Below are 26,891 nucleotides of genomic sequence, written 5' to 3' on the forward strand. Positions count from 1 at the left end.
TTTTCAGCTCCAGTAACCACATGCATCCAAACTTGATACTCTGTGCCATAGTTTTTGACACAGGAAGTGTTGGAAACTGATGACACATCAAGAGCTTCATTCAACACCTCTCCACCCTCCGTACTGCTGACCAGGACTTCGGAGATCGGATTTTTAAGTCACTGTGGAATTTCTTGCTCCGCTTGGAGTACTGATAATCACTTTATTTCGATCTATAACTTGCACAATTTTGCATAGTTAAACTCTATAGCTTACCGTTCTGTTCTAACACACTCCTACAGATCTTTATTCTCACTTTTTAACGGTGTGTCTGGTTCTCTAGCGTAGCATGGCTACCGGTTCTCTTCCTCCTTCTCCTGCTTTCACCTGCTCCGTGTGTCAGATGTTTAGTTACTCCTCTGCCTCCTTTAGCGATAATGGTACATGTAACAAATGTAGTCTTTTTGTAGTTTTGGAGGCGAGGTTATCTGAATTGGAAGCTCGGCTCTGCACTGTTGAAAATCAACCGATAGCGAGCCAGGTCCCTTTTGCCTGTGTGGAGCCACCTAGCGTAGCTAGCTCAATTAGCCTCCCCCTAGCAGAACCTGAGCAGCCAGGATTACAACGTGGCTGGGTGACTGTCAGGAAGAGGCATAGCTCTAAAGTCAAGCCCGTTGTTCACCATCGACCTGTCCACGCTTCAAACAGATTTTCCCCACTCAGCGACACACCCGCTGAGGACAAAACCCTGGTAATTGGCAGCTCTATAGTCAGAAACGTGGCATTAGAGACACCAGCGGCCATAGTCAAATGCATTCCAGGGGCCAGAGCGGGCGACGTAGAATCCTATTTAAAACTGCTGGCTAAGGATAAACGTAAATATGGTAAAATAGTTATTCACGTCGGCGTTAATGACACCCGGTTACGCCAATCGGAGGTCACTAAAATTAATGTTGCATCGGTGTGTAATTTTGCCAAAACAATGTGGGACTCCGTAGTTTTCTCTGGACCCCTGCCAAATCTGACCAGTGATGACATGTTTAGCCGCATGTCGTCCTACAATCGCTGGTTGTCTAGATGGTGTCCAGCAAACAACGTGGGCTACAGAGATAATTGGCAATCTTTCTGGAGAAAACCTGGTCTGATGAGGAGAGACGGCATCCATCCCACTTTGGAAGGAGCAGCTCTCATTTCTAGAAATATGGATAAATTTATTTGCCACCCTAAAACATGACAACCCAGGGCTCAGACCAGGATGCAGAGTTGTAGTCTTACACACTTCTCTGCAGCTTCCCACCTGCTGCTACCCACCCAATCGATTAACACAAAAGGAGAAAATCCTCTTGTGCAAAAAGAAATTATTAAAACAAAAACTTTAACTGAACATAAACATCAAACTATTAAATGTGGTCTGCTGAATATCAGATCTCTCCTTTCGAAGTCTCTGTTAGTGAATGAGTTGATTTGTGATCATCATATTGATATATTTTGTCTTACAGAAACCTGGCTGCAGCAGGAGGATCATGTTAGCATTAATGAAGCAACTCCCTCTGACTGTTTAAATGTTCACGTTCCTGGAACCACAGGCAGAGGAGGAGGAGTGGCAGCTATTTTCAGATCAGGGTTACTCATCAGTCCCAGACCCAAGATTAGTTTGAGCTCTTTTGAATCTCTGATTCTCAGTTTTTCCCACGCAAAGTGGAAATCACAGAAACCTCTTGTGTTTGTTGTTGTGTATCGTCCACCTGGCCCTTATTCTGAGTTTCTGTCTGAATTCTCAGAGTTTTTATCCCAGTTAGTGCTGAGTACAGATAAAGTCATTGTAGTGGGTGACTTTAATATTCATGTAGATGTTGAAAATGACAGCCTGAATATGAACTTTAATTCTATATTGGACTCTATTGGATTTTCTCAGAGTGTTCACAGAGCGACTCACTGCCTTAATCACACCCTTGATCTTGTGGTGACTTATGGCATTGAGAGTGAACAGTTAACAGTGTTCCCTCATAACCCTGTCTTATCTGACCATTTTCTGATAACCTTTGAGTTTACATTACTTGACTATACAGTTTCTGAGAAGAAATTTACGTATAGAAGGTGTCTATCAGAGGATGCTGTAACCAGATTTAAAGAATTAATTCCATCATCCTTTTCTTCACTGCCATGTGCAGATATGACAGAGGACGACTACCTAAACTTTACTCCAGCAGCACTTGACTCTCTTGTTGACAGCACTATCGTTTCAATGCGTACAGCACTGGACAATGTTGCCCCTCTGAAAAGGAAGGTAATCAGTCAGAAGAGGTTGGCTCCTTGGTATAATTCACAGCTGCGTGCTTTAAAGCAGACTGCAAGAAAGCTGGAGAGACAGTGGCGTTCCTCTAATTTAGAAGAGTCTCAGTTAGTCTGGAAAGATAGTTTAACAATGTATAAGAAAGCCCTTCGTAAAGCTAGAACTGCTTATTATTCATCATTGATAGAAGAGAATAAGAATAATCCCAGGTTTCTCTTCAGCACTGTAGCCAGTCTAACTAAGAGTCCGAGCTCTGCTGAGCCAGTTATTCCTTTAACTCTCAGCAGTGATGATTTCATGAGCTTCTTTATTAATAAAATCAGAGAGAAGATTGATGGAGTCCTTCCCACTATTATCAGTGATGTATCATCAAGTACAGCAGCTTTAGAAGTATCTTTAGAACCTGATTTGTATTTAGACGGCTTCTGCCCAGTTGATCTCTCTGAGCTAACAACAGCAATAGTCTCTTCTAAACCATCAACTTGTGTTTTAGACCCAATCCCAACCAGACTGTTCAAGGAGGTTTTCCCATTAATTGACACTTCCATATTGGATTTGATCAATCTGTCTTTGTTGACAGGATATGTACCTCAGACTTTTAAGGTTGCTGTAATTAAACCTTTACTTAAAAAACCTACTCTTGATTCAGAAGTGTTGGCTCATTATAGACCTATATCCCATCTCCCTTTTATGTCTAAAGTTCTTGAAAAATTAGTTGCAGCTCAGCTTTGTGATCACTTACACAGAAATAATCTGTTTGAAGAGTTTCAGTCAGGATTCAGAGTGCATCATAGCACAGAAACTGCACTGCTGAAAGTTACCAATGATCTCCTCTTAGCCTCTGATAGCGGACTTGTGTCTGTGCTTGTCCTGTTGGATCTCAGTGCTGCATTTGATACGGTTGATCACAGTATCTTATTACAGAGACTTGAACATGTTATTGGGATTAAAGGAACTGCATTAGGCTGGTTTAAGTCATATTTATCTGATAGATTTCAGTTTGTTCTTGTAAATGAAGAATCTTCCTCACACACCAGAGTAAGTCATGGAGTTCCCCAGGGTTCTGTGCTTGGACCGATTCTTTTCACTTTATACATGCTTCCATTAGGTAACATTATTAGACTGCATGGCATAAATTTCCATTGCTATGCTGATGATACTCAGCTGTACTTATCTATAAAACCAGATGAACCCAATAGGTTGGTCAGACTACAAGCATGTCTTAAAGACATAAAGACCTGGATGACTCAGAACTGTCTGCTTCTAAATTCAGACAAAACTGAAGTCGTTATCTTTGGACCTGAGCGTTTCAGGGAGAAATTGTCTAGCTATATAGTTACTCTAGATGGTATTTCCTTGGCTTCTAGTTCTACAGTGAGGAACCTTGGAGTTATTTTTGACCAGAACTTATCATTTGACTCGCATATAAAACAGGTTTCTAGGACTGCCTTCTTTCACCTTCGTAATATTGTTAAAATCAGGAACATCTTGTCTCAGAGTGATGCAGAAAAACTAATTCATGCATTTGTTACTTCAAGATTGGACTACTGTAATTCTTTATTATTGGGCTGTCCCACATATTCTCTGAAAAGCCTTCAGTTGATCCAAAATGCTGCAGCCAGAGTTCTGATGAGAACTAACAGCAGAGATCATATTTCTCCAGTTTTAGCTTCTCTTCATTGGCTCCCTGTTAAATTCAGAATAGAATTTAAGATTCTTCTCCTTACATATAAAGCTCTTAATGACCGAGCTCCATCATATCTTAAAGATCTCATTGTAAGATATTTTCCTAACAGAGCACTTCGTTCCCAAACTGCAGGTTTACTTGAGGTTCCCAGAGTTTCTAAAAGTAGAATGGGAGGCAGAGCCTTCAGTTATCAGGCCCCTCTATTGTGGAATAAGCTGCCAGTAAATGTCCGGGAAGCAGACACCCTTTCCACTTTTAAGACCAGGCTTAAAACTTTCCTTTTTTATAAAGCTTATAGTTAGGTCTGTTGAATCTGATAGTGTGTCTGCTAGTGTGTCTTGTTCTGCCTCCACCTCTGGCACCCTCTATACTTTCATTACCCCCTACCCGAACCAGGGTTTGAATCCCATTCCCGCTTATCTTACCTCTTTTATTTGTCCCCCTACCCGAACCAGGGTTTGCATCCCCACCCCGCTGTGACTGGTGTGCAGTTGGTGAGAGGCTGAGGTAGCTTGTGGCTGTAAAAAGATGGTTGTTGTGGTGTGAGGAGCAGATCTATATAGGGAGTATAGGGAATTACTCACTGAGTCTGGTCCTTTATTTTATTATTTATTTTTTCGTTAGCACAAGTTTCTTGTGTTTACCTTGAATAGGGATGGCTCAGGTAATCCTGAAACATCCCATAGTTAAGCTGCTATAGGCCCAGACTGCTGGGGGGTCTCATCTGTCACACCTTTCCTCACTTTACTCTCTTTATGTATATGTGATATTATTGTGGTCATTAACTCGTGTTTCCCTGTTCCAACAGATATCCTTTGAATGGTGTTACAGTGCCGCCGCCGCTGCAGCCCTCCCCCCCTTTCTGTCTTCTCAAACCCCAGCTGGTCGAGGCGGATGGCCACCCTTCCTGAGTCTGGTTCTGCCAGAGGTTTCTTCCTGTTAAAAGGGAGTCGTTTCTCTCCACAGTCGCCTCAGGCACGCTCAGGCCGGGAGTTTTCAGTGCAATCTGTTGGTTTTCTTAGCTAGGAAATTGTTTTTGACTTGAAATACCTGGCAGGCATGTAAACAAAGAAGCAAATAAAAGTGCCACAGTGTTATAACACAGTGGTTTAACTGCACTCCTAATTCTTCCTCTCCTCCTCTGGCTTCACAGAAGGAAATGTACGTTTTTCTTGATGAAAACCAACATCTCTACCATGTCAGGTTTGAGCCTGTTCCTGTTCTCATCAACGATGTTAGCCATGTCCTCGCCACCTCTTGAAATCCCAAGTTTGCATATGTCACAGTTTGCAATCGAAACGTTTTTGTCATCCACTTTAAAATACCTCAACACCGCAGACATTCGGCCCCCAGCTTCAAGCTGCTGCCGTGTTCTGCTTCGCGTTACGGCAGCAAAGTGACGTCATGCCGCATGCGTTGTTTCTGTGTGGAGCTGAGACCAGAGACATAACAATTCGGGGAGTTATGATTGCTGTGGTTGGGGATATACACCTTCCTCAGTCGAAATACAATGTGGAGGCATTAGAGACCCATCCAAGATGGCGGCCACACTGATACGTCAGCTCCAACAGGCAGCGTCAGTCAATGAGGCATCTGCGTATATTATGTCTATGGTTGAGACGGTCTGACTCTGTACCACCACATAACAGGAAATACTAAGCTGTTATTTTTTCCCATTTGTTTTGAAATATTATATTTCTGATAAAAAAAATAATGAGGATAAATATACATACGGCTATATATCTGATCCCTGATCTGGATGAAACGTCCGATTTCAATCAAGTCTGAAACCACGTGATCGGATCGGGACATCCCTATCCATAATCAAAGCTAACAAATCTTTCAGTCAATGAACTCAGGAATATTGAATTCTTGATCAAACACTGAAACACAAACTTGAACTCACATTGCACCGCTCCTTCCAGCAGGTCATGCATCATGTCTCCAGCGTAACTGTTTGACGAATGGAAAACCTGGAGGGAATTGAGTGGACAGTCTCGTTTGACACCAAAGCAGGATTTTCCTGGATGACACGGACATGCTCAACATGAATGTCTTTTGAACGCTGAGTTAAACCTGGGTGATATTCACTTTTATCAGTTAAACATAACCTATAGCAGTACGTCGCACTGAATGATTCAACAAAACCAAAAGGTGCATGTAGAGCTACATTGTCTCCTGTAACCTGCATGACTGAACCCTTTACAGGTGTAGCTGAAAAGGGAAACTGTATTCCTTCAGTCTCCAAAATCTTAAGATCATCAATCAGAATTGGCTCAAACCCATTTTTCTTTAGATCCTCTGTGTGAAAGAGAGATGAATATTCATTAACACAGAATTGAGCTTTGGTGATAAATTTCTCAAAACAAAATAAACACATCCAAGTTTGTGCACTCCCTTTTTTGAGCCCAGTGGATTGGCAGCTACAAAATCATCGTCATAGTAGAGCTGGATCTGAAGAGCGGGTTCTTGCTGAGAAAATAAACAATGATTTTTAAAGTAGGACCCATCACTTATACCTCTGTAAAATCCCTCCTGGTGTGGTTTTACTTCTTGGAAACCGTTACAGAGTTCACTGTTACTAAACATAGATGAGAGACCCTTGGATAGGTACATACATGAACTTATCACCGACCGGAACTTGCCTATACGTGCCTGTTATTCCATCTTTTCTTACATCAAAACAGACACCCAGAACATGCTCCACAGGTTCTACTTTATTCCATTTCTTTTCTTCTTCCAGAAGCTGGACAGCGGATCATTATACCACACGGCAAAAGCATAATGTGCCTTGAAGAGCTCATCAAAGGCAGCAACTGGGGTCTGCATCCTGCAGGGAATGGCCTTCTGGTCCAGGATGATGCAGAAATCCTGGATACTGTTGCTTCTTTCTCCGACACCGAGAAGAAAAGCTGTGTGGGGCCAGTTTCTTTAAGGTCTCCATGCTTGACCCCACCTGAGAGAGAGAGAGAGAGAGAGAGAGAGAGAGAATGTTTTACTCAAGTCATTTGAATTCATACTGTCTGAATGTACTATGTACTGACTGTATGAATGAATGTGGGCATACACAACTTGATTAATTAATATTTGATAGATAGATGTACACAAGTAATGAATTCAGGGATGGATCTATCAATGTACACAACATTCTTTTATTTTTTGTGTGATGAATGGATGGATGACTTTGGAACTGCACATCCTCAGTACCTCATCCACAGTAGCTCATCCACACGCGGACTCTGGGTTAGATTCTTGCAGCAATCTGCGATGACTCTTGGTTTGAAAAAGTTTGCCACCTGGAGAGGGATTCACCAGACACCTCCTCACCAAAGATCATTGTGAAGTCTTGGTCTATCTTAAACAGAAACGTTTGTGTGTGTGTGTGTGTGTGTGTGTGTGTGTGTGTGTGTCTGTGAATGAGAACACCATTGTAATGGTACTATGGGTGTCAATTAATAAACAGTCAAGCAAAATAAGGCAATCACAAAGTTGTCAGTAATTCATTTTATGTTTACCAAGACAGGCGTATCCAAGAATCTGGGAAAGAGATCCAGGACAGCAGAGGCAGCATCCGGGTCTTGAACCACCTTTTGCCTGTGATGGAATGTTGCCTTCATCTTATTTTTGAGGGTCGTATCACTCGAGTGTTTCATCCCAGAAATGGCTTCCCTGCATTCATCACCAGTCAGCTGCTTCTCATCTGAAGGGATACTGCATGGAGTCTTGGGGCCCTCTTGGAAAGTGGACCTGGATTTCTCGCCGTCTTGAGCAGAGTTCCGCTGAACAGTTTTCAACCTCCACGCTCGGTAGCCGGAACCACTCTGATGATCATAGAAATGTTCCTGTTGAAAAAGAAAAGCATTTTGACTCACATCAACTGAGGAAAAACTCCAAGAAAACCCTTTAACAGGGAAAAAAAATGGAGAAACCTCAGGGTGAGCAACAGAGGAGGGATCCCTCACCCAGGACTGGCAAACTTGCAATAGATGTTATATACAGACAAAAACCATTTACAACACAGAATGTATGGAGATGCATTACTGTTTATACTCACATAGCCTTTCTTGGAATCAGGGTCCTTCAATTTAGGGAACAGTGTTGTAATCCCAAATGCGTAGAGGATTTGCACATTCACTGGAGGGACCCTCCCGAAAAAAGAGAGATCATTCCTCCAAAAACTGAAAATTTCATTTATGTGCACTTGGGTTATTATAGTTAACTAAAACTAAAAGAGAAAAAATAATTTAAGAAACAGAAAAGTAAAATAAAAATTATATTCTTTCAAAAAACGAGAACTAAATAAAAACTACAATAATAATACAAAAACTAAAGTGAATGTCAGATAACATCAGCTTAGTTGTAGTTAGACATGTTAAAGTTGCCTTAGTTCAATATGGTACAAACGAGCCACAGGTAGATGAGAGTGAATGGAAACGTGATGAGGACTGATGGGAACATAATGGGATGCAACTAAAAGGGGAAAAGTTCATCTTCAGAGGTCTCACAGAGGCTTTCTCCTAAAACCTGAAAAGCTAAGACTGAGACCAAATAAAAACTAGTCAATTCCTCAAAACACAAACTGAATTAAAAGTGCTTCATCACTTGTTGAGCCAACTAAAACTGAACTGATACAAAAAAGAAAATTGAATAGCTGAAGAAAAACGATGTGCACATGGGTGTGGGTGAAGACATAATCAGCAGCGACTTTTGGTAAAAAAACAACAACCACAACCTGTTATTGCAAGTTAAATTCACTTACCCATGGCTCTCCACCATATCTGCCACAACAATGTTTACCATCTTTCTTCTTGTGACATCACTGATGGCGCTTGTTTTTTGGTGCTCTTTGAAAATTTCGTTTCCACCAGGCTTGGAATACAGAGCGACTCTAAAATTCACACTGCAGGTACTGTAGGTATTTCAGCCTGTGCCCCAGGCTGATGTAACAGTGGGTTAGGGGGTGCATGATAAATGAGAATTAGATAACATAACGGAGCTCGGGGTCTTCAGTCCGACATCTACTGAATATCCAATACTAATATACTTATTGTGAAATTTTAATGTATTTGACATCAGTCTAATTGACATCAGGGTCAATATCAGGTGGTTAACTTACATCTCTTGCAGCGTTGCTACCCAGGGGTCCTTCAACCAGCTGTCTTTTCCGAGCTTTGGTAGATTCCAGTATTGGTGTTGAGTCAGAACCTGATGATGACTCTTAGGATGCACGTGATGGTGACCAGTCTGATAAAGATGAGCCCTCTGAGAACTCCACCTCAGCATTGCTACCTAAGAAAACACACAGCCTTGCATTGTGAATGACGAGGAAACCAGTTACAGCTCAATTTACCTTTTGTAGAAAACAGACTCAAATTCTTAAAAATTAAAAATATAAGCCTGCAATCCCTTACCATCACATTCTTCAGCCTTGAAAGACACCCCAGATGACCTCAAGAGTTCATCAAATATGTCTGAATCCACTTCCAGCAGAATCTGGCAAATTGAATTTTACTAGCACTAAAACACACGATACTTTAGATAAGCAAGATTTGGGAGGGATTAATGAACAGAGCTGATGAACTATAAATACACCGGAGTTAGCAGGAAAGCTCATTTTCATCTGTAGTCTCTAGGAAAAACATTGGAAAACCCTAAATGCACAAATAAACATGACAGTCAAATTAGCCTAACAGTCACCTGCTTGCAAAAACTGGGAGTAATTGTACTCGTCTTCCGCCTGTGGTACCCTGACCCATTTGCTGACTGTTTATACTCTACAGGAACCAGCATGTCACTTCAAAAAAAGAATGGCATCATTTCTTATTCCTAATTTCTTACATTTACACCCAGTGTTTCCCGCTCAGGTGGGGGGTAATTTGAACACTCTACAATTACCTCGACTACCACGCACATGACAGCGCAACATGACACTGACGGAGACGAAGGAAGGTGAAATGCTGTTTAAACAAACAAACAATAAAAACACTCAAAAAGCCTTTCCTTTAGAGATACTTTTAATAATTTGAGAAACTAATGTTAGCTAAACCCTGGTCCAGCGCAGTGTTGGCCAGGGCTAGCGAGCTGAGCTAACGTTAGCTAGCTAGACAACTTCGCTAGGTAGCTAGAAGCCAAAGTCAACCACAAAAAAATAAACAAGAAAAAAAACAGAAAAACGCTAGTATCAATCCAAAAGAGACAATTTTATCGACCGAAACTTAACTTACCGTAGAAAGAAGAGATTTGGACGACAAGTGTGACCGCACTGCAGTCTAATGGTGTGTTCAGACCGGACACGGTGCGAATTTTTTGCGTGACGTGATTACATACAAAGTCAATGCAAAGACGCGAATAGACGCGAATTCGAGCCAGCGGCGCGAATGATGGTTTTGAGGCGGCGCGAATGACGCGAATACTGCTTCGCGAATGACAAGACGCGATTCGCGCGAGTTCAGAAAATCCAACTTTGGCGAAATATTCGCGTCATGACAGCCTATCAGCGTTGAGATTCTGGAGGACAGTGACGTCATGCATCCCGGGATCTTTTTAATTGATTTATCTGCCACTCACCGGAGACAGATGGACAGGCGCTCCGCAGCTGAAATGGAGTCGTGTCTGGGTCAGTGACATCATCCGGAGGTGCACTCAGCTCGGAGAATTTCACCGCCTTCTCCAGGAGTTGCGTCTGGATGACGGCCGCTTCCAGCGGTATTTTAGGCTCACCAGGACCCAGTTTGAGGACCTGCTCGGGATGATCGGTGCCGTGATCTCTCGGCAGGACACCAACTACAGGCGCTCCACCAGTATGCCAGTCACTGCCAAGGACGAGCGCTTCAAATGGTGGGTGTGGCCAATTGAACGAGCCAGAGTGTAAATCCAGAATGATTCTCAAATGCAACCGTCGCTTGCGTGCGTCGGCCAACATTCCTTTCTATCCGTCGAGGAGATGGAGACTCGCGGAGACAGCAAGGGTTGTGATTGGTCGGCTAACAACATAATTTCCGGAATCACTTTTCCGGTTTAGCTCCTTCCTCTCAGAACAACAACACCGCCATTTTTGAAAGAGTTTACTGTGTGCCGGTCAACATTTGGTCAAAATTATTTGCATTTTCAGCTGTTCATTGTTCACTGTGAGGAGTGAAACGGAGCCGGAAGGTAAACAATCAATCAACGACTTTCACGATAGACGTCTTGAGATTGGGTCGTCTAACATAGCGACGCCTACTGATCGGGAGGTGAACTGCCTTGCGTATCCGACAGCCCGACGGAGAACTTCGAAAGGACGGACTACGGAGACGGATAGTGACGGAGAAGCATACTTAAAGCAATACTATGTAACATTTCTACCTTAAAATAACAGCTTGAAAAAAATTGTGCGGCTAGAATGAGTTTTAATATTACGATTGGCCTGTCTCCTATGCCCTTCGGGGGTCTGAGTTGGAAAAACTGCGCTATGTAACTTTGCTGGACCGGCCCGGGAGCGGCCCGGGAGCTGAGCGGAAGTACTTCGACTTGCTTTCTGGCACACCTACCGCAACAACAAATAGACCCCTCTCACGCTCCCAGGTGCATTTGATTACTCTTACCTTCTCGGTCGACATAGCTTGCACCTTCTGACTCCTCGCCGGTTCGTCAACAAACGTGAAACGTGAAAGCGAAAGGGTGTTGTATTTATGACAGTGTAACTGTACATTACCTCCAAGCCTGTAGGGGGAGCTCCATAGTGGGCTTTTTGAGAAGTTACATTGTATTGCTTTAAGGCCTTAGGAACGGACTCCAGGGGGAGTTAAGTTTGGTCAATTCTGAGTAAAATTAATAGTAACCACTTTTAATTTACACCAACGCTAAAAAAAAATAACACTGACACATTTGCTGTGTAGACTGCTGGGGAGCTCCCATGATGCACCTATGTACATATGACATCATCGTTGTCATTAACTTGTGTTTCTCTCTCTCAGCAGGTATCTCTGGCCTGGTGTTACGGTGCTTGTTGTCCCCTCTTTTCTGTCCTCTCAAACCCCAGCTGGGTGAGGCAGATGGCCACCCTTCCTGGTTGTGGTTCTGATGGAGGTTTTTTTCCTTCTTTCCACTGCTGCCTCCATGCTCAGGGTGGTGGATTGGATGGAAGAGAAGTTTTGGTGCAAGTAGCTTTGCGACTTTTTTGGGGGAGGGTGTTCTGTACAAATTTTATTTATTTAGAATTGAATTAATTTGATTTGATAGGAGGATTGTATTACAAAGACTTGGATTGTAATTTGTTTGAATTGGGCTGTATCTTTAAGTGCCTTGAGATGACATTTGTTGGGATTTGGCATTATAGGAATAAAACTGAATTGAATTATCAAAGCCAAGGGAAAGGAACATATTTTGTGAAACCCTTTCAGTTGAGTGGACTAATCTCTGAGACGGTTTACATTATCCTGTTGAATTGACTTCTTATAATGTCTTGGTCTGCAACTGACCCCCCTTCAAAAGTTGCTTCATAGTCTGTATTAAAACCACAGTTATTTTAAATGTTCAGAATTTCAGTAATATGAATGGTTTGATTTTATCACAAGATGAAATATCAAGTACATCCGGGTTTGTAGAACATTTTTTTCTCCCTCGTGGAACATGGTGGAATTATAGACCCAGTTCATCTGCCACCCCACACTGTGTCCACACAGAAAGTGAAGTGTCTCGAGTTTGTCCGTCAGTGGTTTGCAGCCAACATGATGCACTCATGAACAGGATTGAATTATAGTTATCCATGTTTTAGAAGCAATTATGTGAGCTCAAACTGACATTTTTGCACACAAAGATGACCCACAGAAGAAGACCAGACCAAGTCAGTGCATTGCAAAGCAATAAAAGCTGAACCCGTTCAGATTTTTTCTCTTTTCAAGATGCTCTCTAGTTTTGGATCTATCTGTATCTTGGCAGACTCACTGTGCTTAAAGGGATAGTTCGCCTCTTTTGACATGAAGCTGTATGACATCCCATACTAGCAATATTATTTATGAACATCTTCTTACCCCCTGCTGCGTCCTGTGAGCCTTCCAGCCTCGTTTTGGTGTTGACGAAGGTAGTCCCGGCTAGTTGGCTGGGGTTTAAAAAATAAAGCGTTTTGCTTCTCAAAACAATATGCGTTCAACAGAGTAATACATTTGCGTCACAAAATCGTTCTCCAGGAAAAAGTCAGACGTTTGGCCCTATTTTATCTCCCTTCGTATCACTGCCTGCTGCCGCCTGCCGACCACCGCGCCTGTTACGGTGTTTACTGCTCGGTCTGCGCTTCGGTCTGCACGGTCTACACAGCAGGCAGTGATACGAAAGGAGAGAAAATAGTGCCAAGCAATTGACTTTTTCCTGCACAACGATTTTGTGATGCAAAATGTATTACTCTTTTGAATGCAGTGGTGAACTATCCCTTTAAAGGCTATACTGTATCTGGACCTAGAACCAGGGTGTCACCTTGTCGACCAGCCTTTCTTTCCAATTCCATAATTTTTTAAAATTCAGATGAGGCAAAAGCATGACTGATGTGTGTATTTGTGCGTGGGTGCCTCCACAATCACCTGGAGTATTGATTCCCTGAGAGACAGAACACTGTTTTTGTACCTGGGCAGGTGGTCAGAAGCACAGGAGCACTAGTGGAGCACTGGTGGTTGTTAACAGCTGATGGACTGCTGTGTGACACTGTGTGGGAACACCTCGTTTTGAACTGGAAAAAGACAAAGGGGCTGATTGTTGACATTAGGAGGACCAGGAATAAGCGGAACACTATTTCCATTGTGGAAGACATGGTTTAGACTACCATTACCTGGACAGCAGACTGGACAGACTCTACTTTTTGATAAAGCTTAGGTCTGTCAGGGTTTTTTCAGCAAGATATATATTTTCTAAAAGTCTGTGGTGGAGAGTGCAATCTGCCCTGCAAACATCTGTCTGCTGATGCTGCGTGTACACCAAGAGCGACCTACGCTACCTGAGCGCCGGAAATCATTATTTCTCTATGGCGGGTGAGCTACCTGGACTACCAGAGCGGATTCTCCAGTGGCGAAGCTACCTGACGCTGCTTATACATGTGAGCGATTTCCCCCCGCTCTCAACCCGCCCGCCCGCCTCGCCTAGGCGTGTCGAAGAACGTTGCCATCGCAACCAAGGTTTGTTTTTGTTCAAAATCTCTGTTCAATTACAAATTGTACAAGTAGATAAAAACTCACCAGGAATACCAACAATGCTGGCCACCTTCACCCAGGCTGCATTCTTTTTCAAAGCGTCCCTATACACGTATGGGAATTATCAAATAATATCGGGCTATTCGATACCGCCGCTATTAAAACCTCCTCCATTTTTAAATGTCCCGTGGTGGATTTGGATTCACGTAGTGCTTGTGACGCACCTGACGCCATGACGTTAACGTCATTTGAAACCTATCCCATTGGTTACCGCTTCGCGAACTTCGCTCCTCATTACATTTTTTTCAACCAAGCTCAACTTTTCCGCCCCGCTCGCAAACCGCCCGCCTGCCTCGCTTCCCTACGTCACCACCTTCCGCCTCGCTACCGCTTCCCAACGGAAAATAATGGAACGCCCCGCCTCGCCCGCGTCACACGCTTGCATGTATTACCGGCGTGAGCGACCAGAGCGGATTCAAGCGATTAAACTCAAGCTAACATTATGGTAATGAGCTATGACACGTTTCGGCGAAAACCAATGACAATCCACAGATTGTAGGGGTCCGACAATCCGCGGGGTTTGCGGAAACAGACGTGTAAACTTTGGTTCCTATCCAAACAATAGTCGTTTAATCCTGAGACTGTTGCAATTGCCGTGTCGAGTGCTTCAATACAATAGTGTAGTAACCCCACGCATACCTTTCTCACTGCAATTAAGTTTTATTTCGGATTTATTTCGAATTTAGTTTATTTTCACAGCTGCCTCTGCTATTCCTGCTCTTCTCAGGTGTACCTAATGTAGTTTTACATAATTTGTAACGTGATGTATATCTTGAATAACAAATTGTAAATAACAACACGTTTATTCGTGTCCCTGCCCTCTCTTTCCTCATGTTTTTTTCTGCGGGGGTGCTGCACAGCCGCGGGGCCTTTAAGAATTGAACATTCTAAATGTGACGTCACGAGCTACCAAAGCTACCAAAGCAAATTCTCAAGCGAAGCTTCTCCAGCAGCGGAGGTCGCTCTTGGTGTACACGCAGCATTAGAAGCATCACAACTAGTGACACAACCAAACTGATGATGAAAGCTTACTTTATTTTTTTCTATTTTATTCATTCGTACATTTTAGATAATGCTGCAACACTGTCACTGATCCTCTATCTATCTATCTATCTATCTATCTATCTATCTATCTATCTATCTATCTATCTATCTATCTATCTATCTATCTATCACCCAAATGTGAAGATAAAGAAGTGTGACCGATGACAAAATGATTAGGAATATTATTGCACTCTCCCATCACTGCCATCTGAGTGATGAGTCAACCAACACACTCCTGACATGTGTGGAAATAAAGCTGCTTTACTTCCTAAGAGCTTTCTCATTAAATCTGGGAGTCACTCCAGAGGTCGGTGTGTTGGATATGCGGTCAGCGTGAGTAAGCACATGTGTGGGTGTAGGTAGGGACTCGGTTTGGGTCCCCTGACATCCGTGGGCCCCTAAAAAATTCCCAGCAAACGTTCTTGGGGTGGGTTTGTAGGCTCCCCCTCCTGACGTCATGTCTGGAGGCTGGCTGCTCGCGTTGCTGACACAGTTCATCTCCAACTGAGAAACTTTCCTGGAGTTCTCAGCTCCTTGGACCGACCAAGTCCCGTACCGACCAGAGGATCCAGCAGCAGCCCGGAGGAGGACACACAGCCGGCCGAGTGGCACTCACACACCCGGGGGGGGCTTTGGACGTTACATGCCCAGCTTCATTTCTAACTTTTCAAAGAATTTCCCGGGCCAGCGTGAGCTTCTCCAGGACTTTGGGACACCGGGTTCGCGGTCAGCAGCTACTTCCATGAATATGTTTAGGAATACACAAGTTTTCCAAACTCTTAAGAACTGAACGGAGCCTCTCGCGGGACCTGGACCCCTTTTCCTCTTGTTTTTTTTTTCTCTCCAGAAAACTTTTTCTCGCATTTTTCTTTCTATTTACTTCGTATTCGGTGTGGATATGGCTTGGATAAGATGGGGCCTCTTACTCTTCTTCAGTTTGTTTCTAAAGCCGTTTTGTGTGTCAGCGGAGCGGCCGCAGAGTCGTAGCGGCTTCAGGAAGCTGTACGTGCTCCAGCCCGGGCCGGGGCTGGGGCCGGGGCCAGGTTCGACCGGAGGGGACGGCGGAGTGAGAGTCAGCTCCATCTCAACACGTCACGGCCCGGCCGGGCAGGCGCTCGCGTATAACGTAGACTTCAGAGCCAACTTTGGCGGCCAGGTCCGGACCCGCAGGATGGGGAACCAAGCGGCTCCTGCCCCGCAGTTCAGCCCGCCACAGCCACCGGCGCTCCCGCAGCAGAACGGCCTGGAGCAGAGCCAGAAGAAGCAGTTCATGAAGCTGTCCGGGTAAGAGAAAACTCAGGAGGGAGGAATGTTAGAGAGTGGGGAAACGACAATGAACCCAATGCCTTCCTGTCTGCTTTTATCATACAGCACAGTTAACCTTCGTCTTGTGTTAACGGGTCGGTTTTGACCCGTGTTTTAATTTAGTTGTAAAATACACCAAAAACAATGATCTATCATCCAATTTGTTTCTCATCTCTTGGTTACCTTATTAGGCTTCCTTATCCATAAAAATATTGGTTTTAATATTTTTGGTGTGGGCCCCTGGGCCTTGTTTTAACCCTACCCTAAAACAAGGCAAAATGAGAATCCCCTAAAGCTCACATGATTGGGAGAGGAGCTGGCTGTCAGTGTGTTGGCTGACAGTGAACTTGTGATTTCAGTTTTGGCTCTAATTATTGCTTTATAATCTTATTTTTATAACTGGGTCGAAACCGACCCTAACAACACCAAGGTCTTAATTTCAACTAGAGCATTTTATAATTTAGTGAAAACAATTTTTTTTGTTTTATTTTGTTGAAATAAAGGTTCCTGACAAAGTCATAAAGCCTTGATGCAATAAACAAATCTATATGGTTATTTTATGCATTTAAAACCTAAAAACAGGTCGGTGCCGACCCTAACACAAGACGAAGGTTAAACTGCACTTGAATGCTTGAACGGTTGAGCTTGAGTCTGCTCGAACATAGGAACATTCTGCTGTTAAAGCTGGATAAAGAGCCTCTCTCCCACCAAAGCACAAAATGTCTCTTCATGTCGAGCTGCTGACTTCTCTGACACTAACAGGAGTTGACAATGTTGATCTCAGAGTTTGTTGGCACTCTTACTGCTCAAGCCCAAAAACTGCCCGACCCCCATTAGGGTGGCCTTTGATTGGATTCGTTTTGGGGATAAAATGCAGTCATTCTCAGCTGAAAGTCAAAGAGGAGACTTTATTCAAAATGTATGAAAATGTGTCTGGAGGATTGTAGAACACTGAAGGTGAGACAAGGAACCAAGTTTTGTGTTCCCAGTCAGACACATGCACGGTGCACGTGTTCCCAAAGTGGTTTGAAATGATCTGGGCCTCACTTTGGTGGGTGCACAAAGCCCCCCCCCGTTGCTTTGCTGCACCTGTTAGACCTTCTGCATACAGGTACATTGAGTCTGCTGACCTCACAGCATTCCATCATTGCCCAGACAGATGTGAACTTACTGTGAATACAGCCGTAACAAGGAAAAAAAGGAAACATTTCAAACAAAAACTTGTACAAAAGATGTACATCTTGGACAAATGTGTGCTTCTTTCAGTGAAGAATGACTAGTTTAAACTGAGAGCACACTACCTTAATGTTTCACATTAGGCCTAAAGCATTTGCTGAAGGAAAGGCTCCAAATGAAAGGGTTATGTTTGCTCTTTGCCTTTACATTACAGAAAACAGTCACCATGTTGGTCCAGCGGGAGCAGGGCTCACTCCACAAATGATTTGACAAACCCTTGACCACCCTTATGTGGTGGGTCGGTTCATCAGGGGAACAGAAATTTGAAATATTTTTTTACATGTTGGCACAAGAAATGATTGACTGAACTCCCGAGAACAGCTGCCGGTCTAAGCAGAGGAAACGTAGCTGGGTGAACAATTGTTTTCCATTCCATATGTGTGTGTCCAAGAGAAGGCTTAATGGTAACATGACGGCTGCAGATCAACTTCTGATATCGGCCCGCATCACAAACTGTTGCCACCATCACACAGCAGCGTTGGGACTGCGGTGAAGAGCAAAATGTTCTGTTGCTTGGGATTGAATAAATGTGCTATGAACAGGAGCTGGTGCGTTTTTAGATTCTTTAATACATTTATTTACAACTTTTTATTTAACTCAGTGCATCATCTTTTGCATTTGTGAAGTAAAAATCTAATTAGAACGTTACGCCCTGCAGGGTCTATAACCAACCCAGGTGTAAGCAAATTCCCAGAAATGAATAACATTCAACGGTCTGCGCATCTCTGGCTTCTTTCATTCTCTCTTTAGAGGCGGTTGATAAGACAACAGAACCAGCTGGGATGGGATTTAAAGGGATAGTTCGCCTCTTTTGACATGAAGCTGTATGACATCCCATATTAGCAATATCATTTATGAACATTGACTTACCCCCTGCTGCGTCCTGTGAGCAGAGTTCCAGCTGAGTTTTGGCGTCCACGAAGGTAGTCCGGCTAGTTGGCTGGGGCTAGAAAAATAAAGCGTCTTGCTTCTCAAAACAATATGCGTTCAAAAGAGTAATACATTTGCATCACAAAATCGTTCTCGATGAAAAAGTCAGACCTCACTTCGCTTGGCGCTATTTTTGCCTCCCTTGATATCAATGCGTCCAATGTAAACTGTGCAGACCGAAGAGCAGACCGAGCAGTCCCCTGCTTCCGAGCAGCAAACACCGTAACAGGTGCAGCTGTCGGCAGGTGGCTGGACGCATTGATATCAAGGGAGGCAAAAATAGCACCAAGCGATGTGAGGTCTGACTTTTTCATTGAGAACGATTTTGTGATGCAAATGTATTACTCTTTTGAACGCATATTGTTTTGAGAAGCAAGGCGCTTTATTTTTCTGCCCCCCCCAGGAACAAGTCCTGCCCCCCTGAGAAATGCCCTGTCCATCCAAAGAAAACTGGCCAGAAAAAAGGCCACGATTTATTATCTCTGTTTGTGTCTTGTATTGATAGAATAAATGCAGGTGGTGATATTAAAAAAGCATATATCTGCAAAGTTTATAGCTTTATTTATTTTTTTTGTTATCGTGTTTCCCCCCCTCCGTAACCTTAACCCCTTGCTGCTGACAAAAAAAGGCGATTTTCACATTTTCGGATGTTTTTGTTGTATATAATGATCTGAAATGTAAACTTAATGAAGGTAATAAAAAGCTGGAGTTGGCTGGATGTCTTGCTCCAAGTATCTACTTGAATTTAAACCCTCAATGGAGAATGTGGAGCATGTTAAACAAAAGCTAATGTAAGCGTTGTAATGGTGCGTTTGCATGCATCATACAAGTTCTACATTTCTTTACAAAAAAAAAAAACTTCATAAAAAAATGTTAACAAAATTGACGGTCATGATTTATGCTAGTGTGACCATATTTTCATTGCCGAATTGAATTATTACTATTATTATTATTATTTTTTATTATTATTATTATGCTTGAAGTTGTAGTAGTGGTTTTCCACCGATTTTTTTTCAGGTATTGTTTTCTGCCCCCCCAGATGAGCTAACTGCCCACCCACACATGCCATTCTGGTCACACCTCTGCTTTGTTGCCTGATTTGATTTGATATCAAATTTTCTTTTTAGAATAATAGAAAGAAAAATGTTTTTCATGTTCCGGGACTGGATGTCATGTGACATGCCTTCCAAATCCCTCTGAACCATATGAACAGTGTCCAGCTGTTTTCACACCTGAACACTTGGGATGCTCAGGAGAATGTGTGGACATTTTTTTGATTTTATTTCCTTTCCCAATGTGAGGCTTTCTGCTGGGAATGTGAGACGGGGTCGGGGGAACGGGGGAATCTTTACAACATGTTGATGAGGCTTTTGATCGTGCTGTTATGAATACTGCATGCATCTATATCCATCATAGTAGCGAGCGAGGGAAAACAGCATGCAGGTCAGCAGACAGGACAAATTCTCACCGCACACACATGCTCACTCGCATAACCGCAGCAAATGTTCAGAAAGGGTCTCACCCACTGATTTTCCAGATATTTTACTGTGGGAGCAAAATCTCAAGGGAGGGAGCAAGATCCCTGGCATCTATTCATCCATCCATTTTCTATACTTGCTTTGTCATATTTTTATTCTTATTTCATATTTAATTTTAATGATCTTTTTATTGGTAGGAGGACAAGGAAGAATTTCACTGCACATTGTGACAAATAAAACTATCTTGAATCTTGAATCAAGTTCAGGTTCATTTGGGTGGCTGTGGCCTACCCCAGCTTCCACTGGGAGAGAGGCTGTTCATTACAGAGATAAACAACCACACACACTCACCAATTAATTTTTGGACTTTGGGAGGAAGCCTAAGTGCCTGGCTGGAATCCATGTGTCCAGAACATCCAACCTCCACACAATAAGAGCCCAGCTGAGATTTCAAGCAGGACTTTCTTGCTATGTGAGAGCCACCATGCAACACCCTCCAGCCTCCACAATATGTCATTCTACAGAAATCTATAAGAAAATGATCCCATCTCTCGTTTGATTTCTTCTCCACCGTCAGTGCAATCTGTCGGTTTCCTTAGCTAGGAAATTGTTTTTGAATTGGCTCTATATGAACGAATTGGATTATTTTATGAATAATTATGATTACAATTAATTGAATTCCAATTGGCTTGAATTGGACTTTATTATCTAAGTGCCTTGAGATGACATTTGTTGTATTTGATGCTATATAAATAAAAATGAATTGAATTGAATTGAATTATTCAGATTTTTTTTTTCTCTGTTTGTGATCTCAGTCTTTTAAAGTGTCCATCAGAACAGCTCAATGTTCATTTTTAAACCATAGTTCTGTTTGGATTTACAAAGATATTGAAACGGGGTACTTTGGGACTTTGCTACCTTGTGATTGACGAGCTGTTTCCTCAGGTTCTCAGTCAGATGCATTTGGTCGTCACATTTTTTCTGGCTAAAATGCTCAATTTGAACCCTGAGCTCAAAGACATCCCATTGTCTTTGGAACAAGCAAACAAATAAAAGCACCAGTGATGAAGATAAAACTGGCAGATGAGTGATGTTGTGTTTGACATCCAGCTTGTACCAGACCGGATGAAAAATGTGGGAATCATTAACCTGGGATTTGTGAACAAAGTTGCTGGTGCAAATCCTGACCAGTTGGAGCATTTACTGCATTTAATTCCCTTCACTCCATATTTCCATGTTTCTTGAAAAAGGACCCCTCCCCCGCCCTTGTTTAATTTCTCTTAAAAACACATCAATGAGTTTATTATTTTTGTTTTATGATTGCAATAAAACAGAAAAGGTAATATGATGGTTCTTTTGTCTATTTACCTCTGGCTACCTTCAAACTTATAAAAACTGAATTTTACTCTCACTCTCGCAGGGAAATTGCTGTCAGTCCAGATTTGACTGAAGATTTGATTGAATCAACACGCAGAGATGAGTGAAACTTTTCTTCTAGGCTTGGGTTTCCCTGTGTGGTGCGTGGGTGCTCTCTGTTGCCCGATTCTCTGAAGTCCGTAACGGGGGGGTTATTTACCGTCCACAGCAGCATTCTTACATTCATGAAGAGCTTGTCTAGAAATGACTGTGACTTGTTTTCCTAAACGTGTTGTCCATGTCACGTGCATTATATGTGAACTTTTTCCAATTTGTCAATCATTTTGCTGTTCACATTTAACCATCTGTCTGTAGAATTGATACAGCCCATGTGTAGATAAGGATTCACTGATGCCATCCAAGCATCAGATCTAACTCTAAACATTTACTGTAAATTGTAATATTTCCAGCTGAAGTTCAGTACAGTTAGAATGTTTGTAAGAGGAGGACGAGAAAGTCTACACTTCCTGTCCATGAACCATAAAGTTCAGTCTGTCTTTTCAGCCTGAAAAGGTGAGAATGGCAAGGACAAAAGGGAGGGAAGGTGGCATGGAGTGAAGGAAACAAGGAAAAGGAAATGATTTGAAAGAAAGTCACTGGAACACATGTGTTCGAAGCTTAACAAATCAGTCCTCCAGGCCCTTCCAACTGGAAGGCCCCCTGGAGCTGAGGAGCTTATTTTACTGTGATCGTATGGCTTTTATGTTTTGAACAACTTTTATAGCGGGCCAGTGGTGCCCTTAAATGAAATAGCTTTGGCAAATGGGATCAGTTTAATTTTCTTCATGTGTAGAGTGTTGGGTCAGACTAAAACAAGGGAAAAGGAGCAGCGGGACAACACATGAGCAGCTGGCTGTGTGTGGTCCAGGAGCCCAGCCTCTGCCGCTCCGTCTGCAGCCCGGAGAATGTTTTGCTCTGTGATAAGTGAGGAAAATACAGCTGTGAATTTCTGTTGCTCCCACTGAAAGCAAATGAGTGTTCATTATCAGGTCACACAAGCCTTCAAAATCAGGCAGGAGAGTGCTCACTTTCATGGCTTTCTCACCACAGATTCATGTTGTCTTTGGAAAAATGGTTTAGTTGCAGGAGTTTGAGTTCAGATGAAGCGTGGATCAGGTGCTGCTTCTCATTTCCTCTTTGCAGGGTTTTCCCTTTTTCTTGCAGGTCGTGCATGGCCCATTATTCTTGTGACCTGTGTCGTGTTCTTGTGTTATGACTGAATATGATAAAAGAAAAAAACATGGCAGCTATTTGAAAACATTTCCCCTTATAGTCTTTTTAATAAAGTACAAGCAAGAAATGCTTTTTTTAAAGCTGGCTCCAGTGTTGGAACTTCTCTTCTGTGACTGAAGCCCTCCACCAGCTGAGCTCACCCAGTCAAAAAATATCCAAAAACAGTTTTCACGAGAAGTTGCTTTTGTCTTAAAGGGATAGTTCGCCTCTTTTGACATAAAGCTGTATGACATCCCATATTGTCAATATATGATAATATAATATATGTACATAATATGACTTTTGAACATTATTCAGTGATGCTTTTGTAATAAATGCTGCTGTGTTACATGTTGTCTGGCTCCACATAAATTGGTTTAAATGTAAAAGTGCTTTAGTTTTGGAAACTTATTAAAACATCTAAGAGGCTCTCTTTAATGATGATGTAAACTTTGCTCCAGCTACCTACAGCCTAACTCTTCAAAATACTGGTTGACTTTACAAAGCTAACAAATCTACCAAAATTCTACTTACATGATACTCTATCATAAACCATTCAATGCCTGCATTTAGTCATATTTACCATCTCATGACCAAGCAAAACCCAGGAGCTCCGTGAGCAGCATTCAGATATGGAAAAACGTTATCCAGATGTCAAATAACTGTGACGCTGGGATAATAACAGGTATATCTATCTTATTGAAGTCTGTCAAGAGCAGTTTTTCAAAACTTTCTTCAAATCTTTGCAGTTTAAGGAATTTTGAACCATAACAACACAGCAGCATACAGTATGCATTTATCCTGTCAGGTGTTAAAAGGTTCATTAAAGGAAATACTAGTCATCCAAGGTCCAGTTGAAGGTCAAAGTCTATTCATTGATTCAGAATGAATACAATTTTCCTGCTGGCTGTTCTGTCCAAACAGAGTTCAGCCATTCTGTCCAGCAGAAAGTCCTGTATCATGCAGCTTGTGTTCCTCTCCGCTGGCGTCTGTACCTTACATGTCTGTACCTTACAGGTCTGTACCTTACAGGTCTGTACCTTACATGTCTGTAACTTACAGGTCTGTACCTTACATGTCTGTACCTTACAGGTCTGTACCTTACATGTCTGTACCTTACAGGTCTGTACCTTACAGGTCTGTACCTTACATGTCTGTACCTTACAGGTCTGTACCTTACAGGTCTGTACCTTACAGGTCTGTACCTTACATGTCTGTACCTTACATGTCTGTACCTTACATGTCTGTACCTTACATCTCTGTACCTTACAAGTCTGTACCTTACATCTCTGTACCTTACAAGTCTGTTCCTTACATGTCGGTACCTTACAGGTCGGTACCTTACATGTCTGTACCTTACAGGTCTGTACCTTACATGTCTGTACCTTACAGGTCTGTACCTTACATGTCTGTACCTTACAGGTCTGTACCTTACAGGTCTGTACCTTACAGGTCTGTACCTTACATGTCTGTACCTTACAGGTCTGTACCTTACAGGTCTGTACCTTACATGTCTGTACCTTACAGGTCTGTACCTTACATGTCTGTACCTTACAGGTCTGTACCTTACAGGTCGGTACCTTACATGTCTGTACCTTACAGGTCTGTACCTTACAGGTCTGTACCTTACATGTCTGTACCTTACAGGTCTGTACCTTACAGGTCTGTACCTTACATGTCTGTACCTTACAGGTCTGTACCTTACAGGTCTGTACCTTACAGGTCTGTACCTTACAGGTCTGTACCTTACATGTCTGTACCTTACATCTCTGTACCTTACAAGTCTGTACCTTACATGTCTGTACCTTACAGGTCTGTACCTTACATGTCTGTACCTTACATCTCTGTACCTTACAAGTCTGTACCTTACATGTCGGTACCTTACATCTCTGTACCTTACATCTCTGTACCTTACAGGTCTGTACCTTACATGTCTGTACCTTACATGTCTGTACCTTACAGGTCTGTACCTTACATGTCGGTACCCTACAGGTCTGTACCTTACAGGTCTGTACCTTACATGTCTGTACCTTACAGGTCTGTACCTTACAGGTCTGTACCTTACATGTCTGTACCTTACATCTCTGTACCTTACATGTCTGTACCTTACATCTCTGTACCTTACAAGTCTGTACCTTACATGTCTGTACCTTACAGGTCTGTACCTTACATGTCTGTACCTTACATCTCTGTACCTTACAAGTCTGTACCTTACATGTCGGTACCTTACATCTCTGTACCTTACATCTCTATACCTTACAGGTCTGTACCTTACATGTCTGTACCTTACAGGTCTGTACCTTACAGGTCTGTACCTTACATGTCGGTACCCTACAGGTCTGTACCTTACAGGTCTGTACCTTACATGTCTGTACCTTACAGGTCTGTACCTTACATGTCGGTACCCTACAGGTCTGTACCTTACATGTCGGTACCCTACAGGTCTGTACCTTAGACGTCTGTACCTCACATGTCGGTACCTTACAGGTCTGTACCTCACATGTCGGTACCTGTGTGTGTTCCATTGTGTCATCTGCCTGTGCTTGTTTTGTGTGTGCAGGGTGAATGTCTGTGGAGGGCAGTGCTGTCATGGATGGAGTAAAACTCAGGGATCGCAGCAGTGCACAAAACGTAAGTCTGCGCTAAGCCCTTTTCACAACACCATCTGCGCATTCAAACAACTTCTCACCTCAACATGCAAACACTGGTTACCAGCCAAAAAGGCTCCATGCACAAATCATGTTGTTACAAGTGTCAGACAACAACTTCAGGTGCAGATATGGAATAGATTTTTCTTTTTTTAGGATATATTTCTGCAAAAATATGATGTGAAAACCAAGCAGATATTCAGGTTGTCAATAAAGATAACCCAGTTAAAGATAAATTTCTGAAATGAAAATGATTTGATGTCTATCTGAGTGACAAATGAATTTGGAGCTTTGCCTTCAGTATCTGGTGTAACCCCCTTCTGCAGCAACTAATTGTTTCCTGGAACTGTTGACTGTTCCCTCCACAACAGCTTGGAGGAATTTCAGCCTATCCATCTGTACAGAGCAGCCTCAGCTTTGAGATGTTTGTGGCTTTTCTTCCTTGAACTGCTCATTTCACACCCTCCTACAACATTTCTTTTGGATAAAGTCGGGACTTTAACTAGGTTATTTGTCCTAAAGCATTCTTTGGCTGAGTAATCTGCACGTTTGCAGGAGACACTTTCTCTTGAGATTCAGTTCATGAGAGAGTGCCGTTACCTTTTGGTTTGGTTGTTAATCAGAATTCATTGTTCCATCAATGACGGCTCAGACGCAGTAAAAATGATCCAACCCATGATAGTACCACCACCATGCTTCACAGATAAACTGGAATGCTTCCCTTCTCCAAAGTGACATTTGTCGCTCAAACTTAAACTCATATTCTCCTTTTCATAAAGTCTTCTGGCTGCTCCATCAAATCTTCAGCAAACTGCAGACGAACTTTAAAGTTATTTGAGGAGCAGGAGCGTTCTGAAGTGTTTTCCTGATGAACATTAACACTGGCCTAGGTGAGAGAGGCTTTTACTTTTCTTTCAACTCTGGAGTGATCCTTATTGTTAGACCAGTCCTGCTTAAGTGAACAATTTTTTATTTTGTAGAAAAACAAAACGATTTGATTCAATAGCTGAACAGTTTGGCTCTTTAAAACATACAAAAATATTTTCTAAAACTGTCATTTTCAGATCAAGTAGAAGATAGAATTATGGAATCACTCAATGATTGTGACAGGCCCAGCAATAAAACTTCAAAGGAGACATGTTTTCCCCTTTTCCCCCCAAGAAATGACACGATATCCTGCAGTTTTACTGAGAAGTCTTTCACATGCTTTGGTCAAAATACCAAAGAGATATAGTATGTGTTGTACTTCATCTTCTACTTCCCTTTGTTAGCTATGAATTTCCAGTTCTTTTCATAGGAACTAGTTTTAGGTCAGGGTGGGAGCAACTCTACTGCCACCATATCTCTTCTCCATGAAGTCTGTCTAAATTGAGATCTATCCTACAGCTTCAAGCTACTCTGCAAATGAAAATCAAGACACAAAATTGCACTCAATAGCCCCTTTCA

At 42.5% G+C, this 26,891-nt stretch overlaps 1 protein-coding gene across 5 annotated transcripts in view; it reads left to right on the forward strand.

The window, feature by feature from the left end:
• The first annotated feature begins 15,695 nt into the window (after positions 1–15,695).
• ltbp1 (latent transforming growth factor beta binding protein 1) overlaps positions 15,696–26,891 on the forward strand; it is a 173,155-nt gene continuing 161,959 nt past the window's right edge. For all 5 annotated transcript variants that reach the window (XM_075482115.1, XM_075482119.1, XM_075482118.1 and 2 more), the window contains exons 1-2: positions 15,696–16,504; positions 25,358–25,428. In XM_075482115.1, coding sequence (XP_075338230.1) covers positions 16,119–16,504; positions 25,358–25,428 — 457 coding nt within the window. In that variant the 5' untranslated portion in view covers positions 15,696–16,118. The remainder of the gene's footprint in view (positions 16,505–25,357; positions 25,429–26,891) is intronic.

Source organism: Odontesthes bonariensis, chromosome 2 (genome assembly GCF_027942865.1).
Source record: "Odontesthes bonariensis isolate fOdoBon6 chromosome 2, fOdoBon6.hap1, whole genome shotgun sequence".
Taxonomy (NCBI): Eukaryota; Metazoa; Chordata; class Actinopteri; order Atheriniformes; family Atherinopsidae; genus Odontesthes; species Odontesthes bonariensis.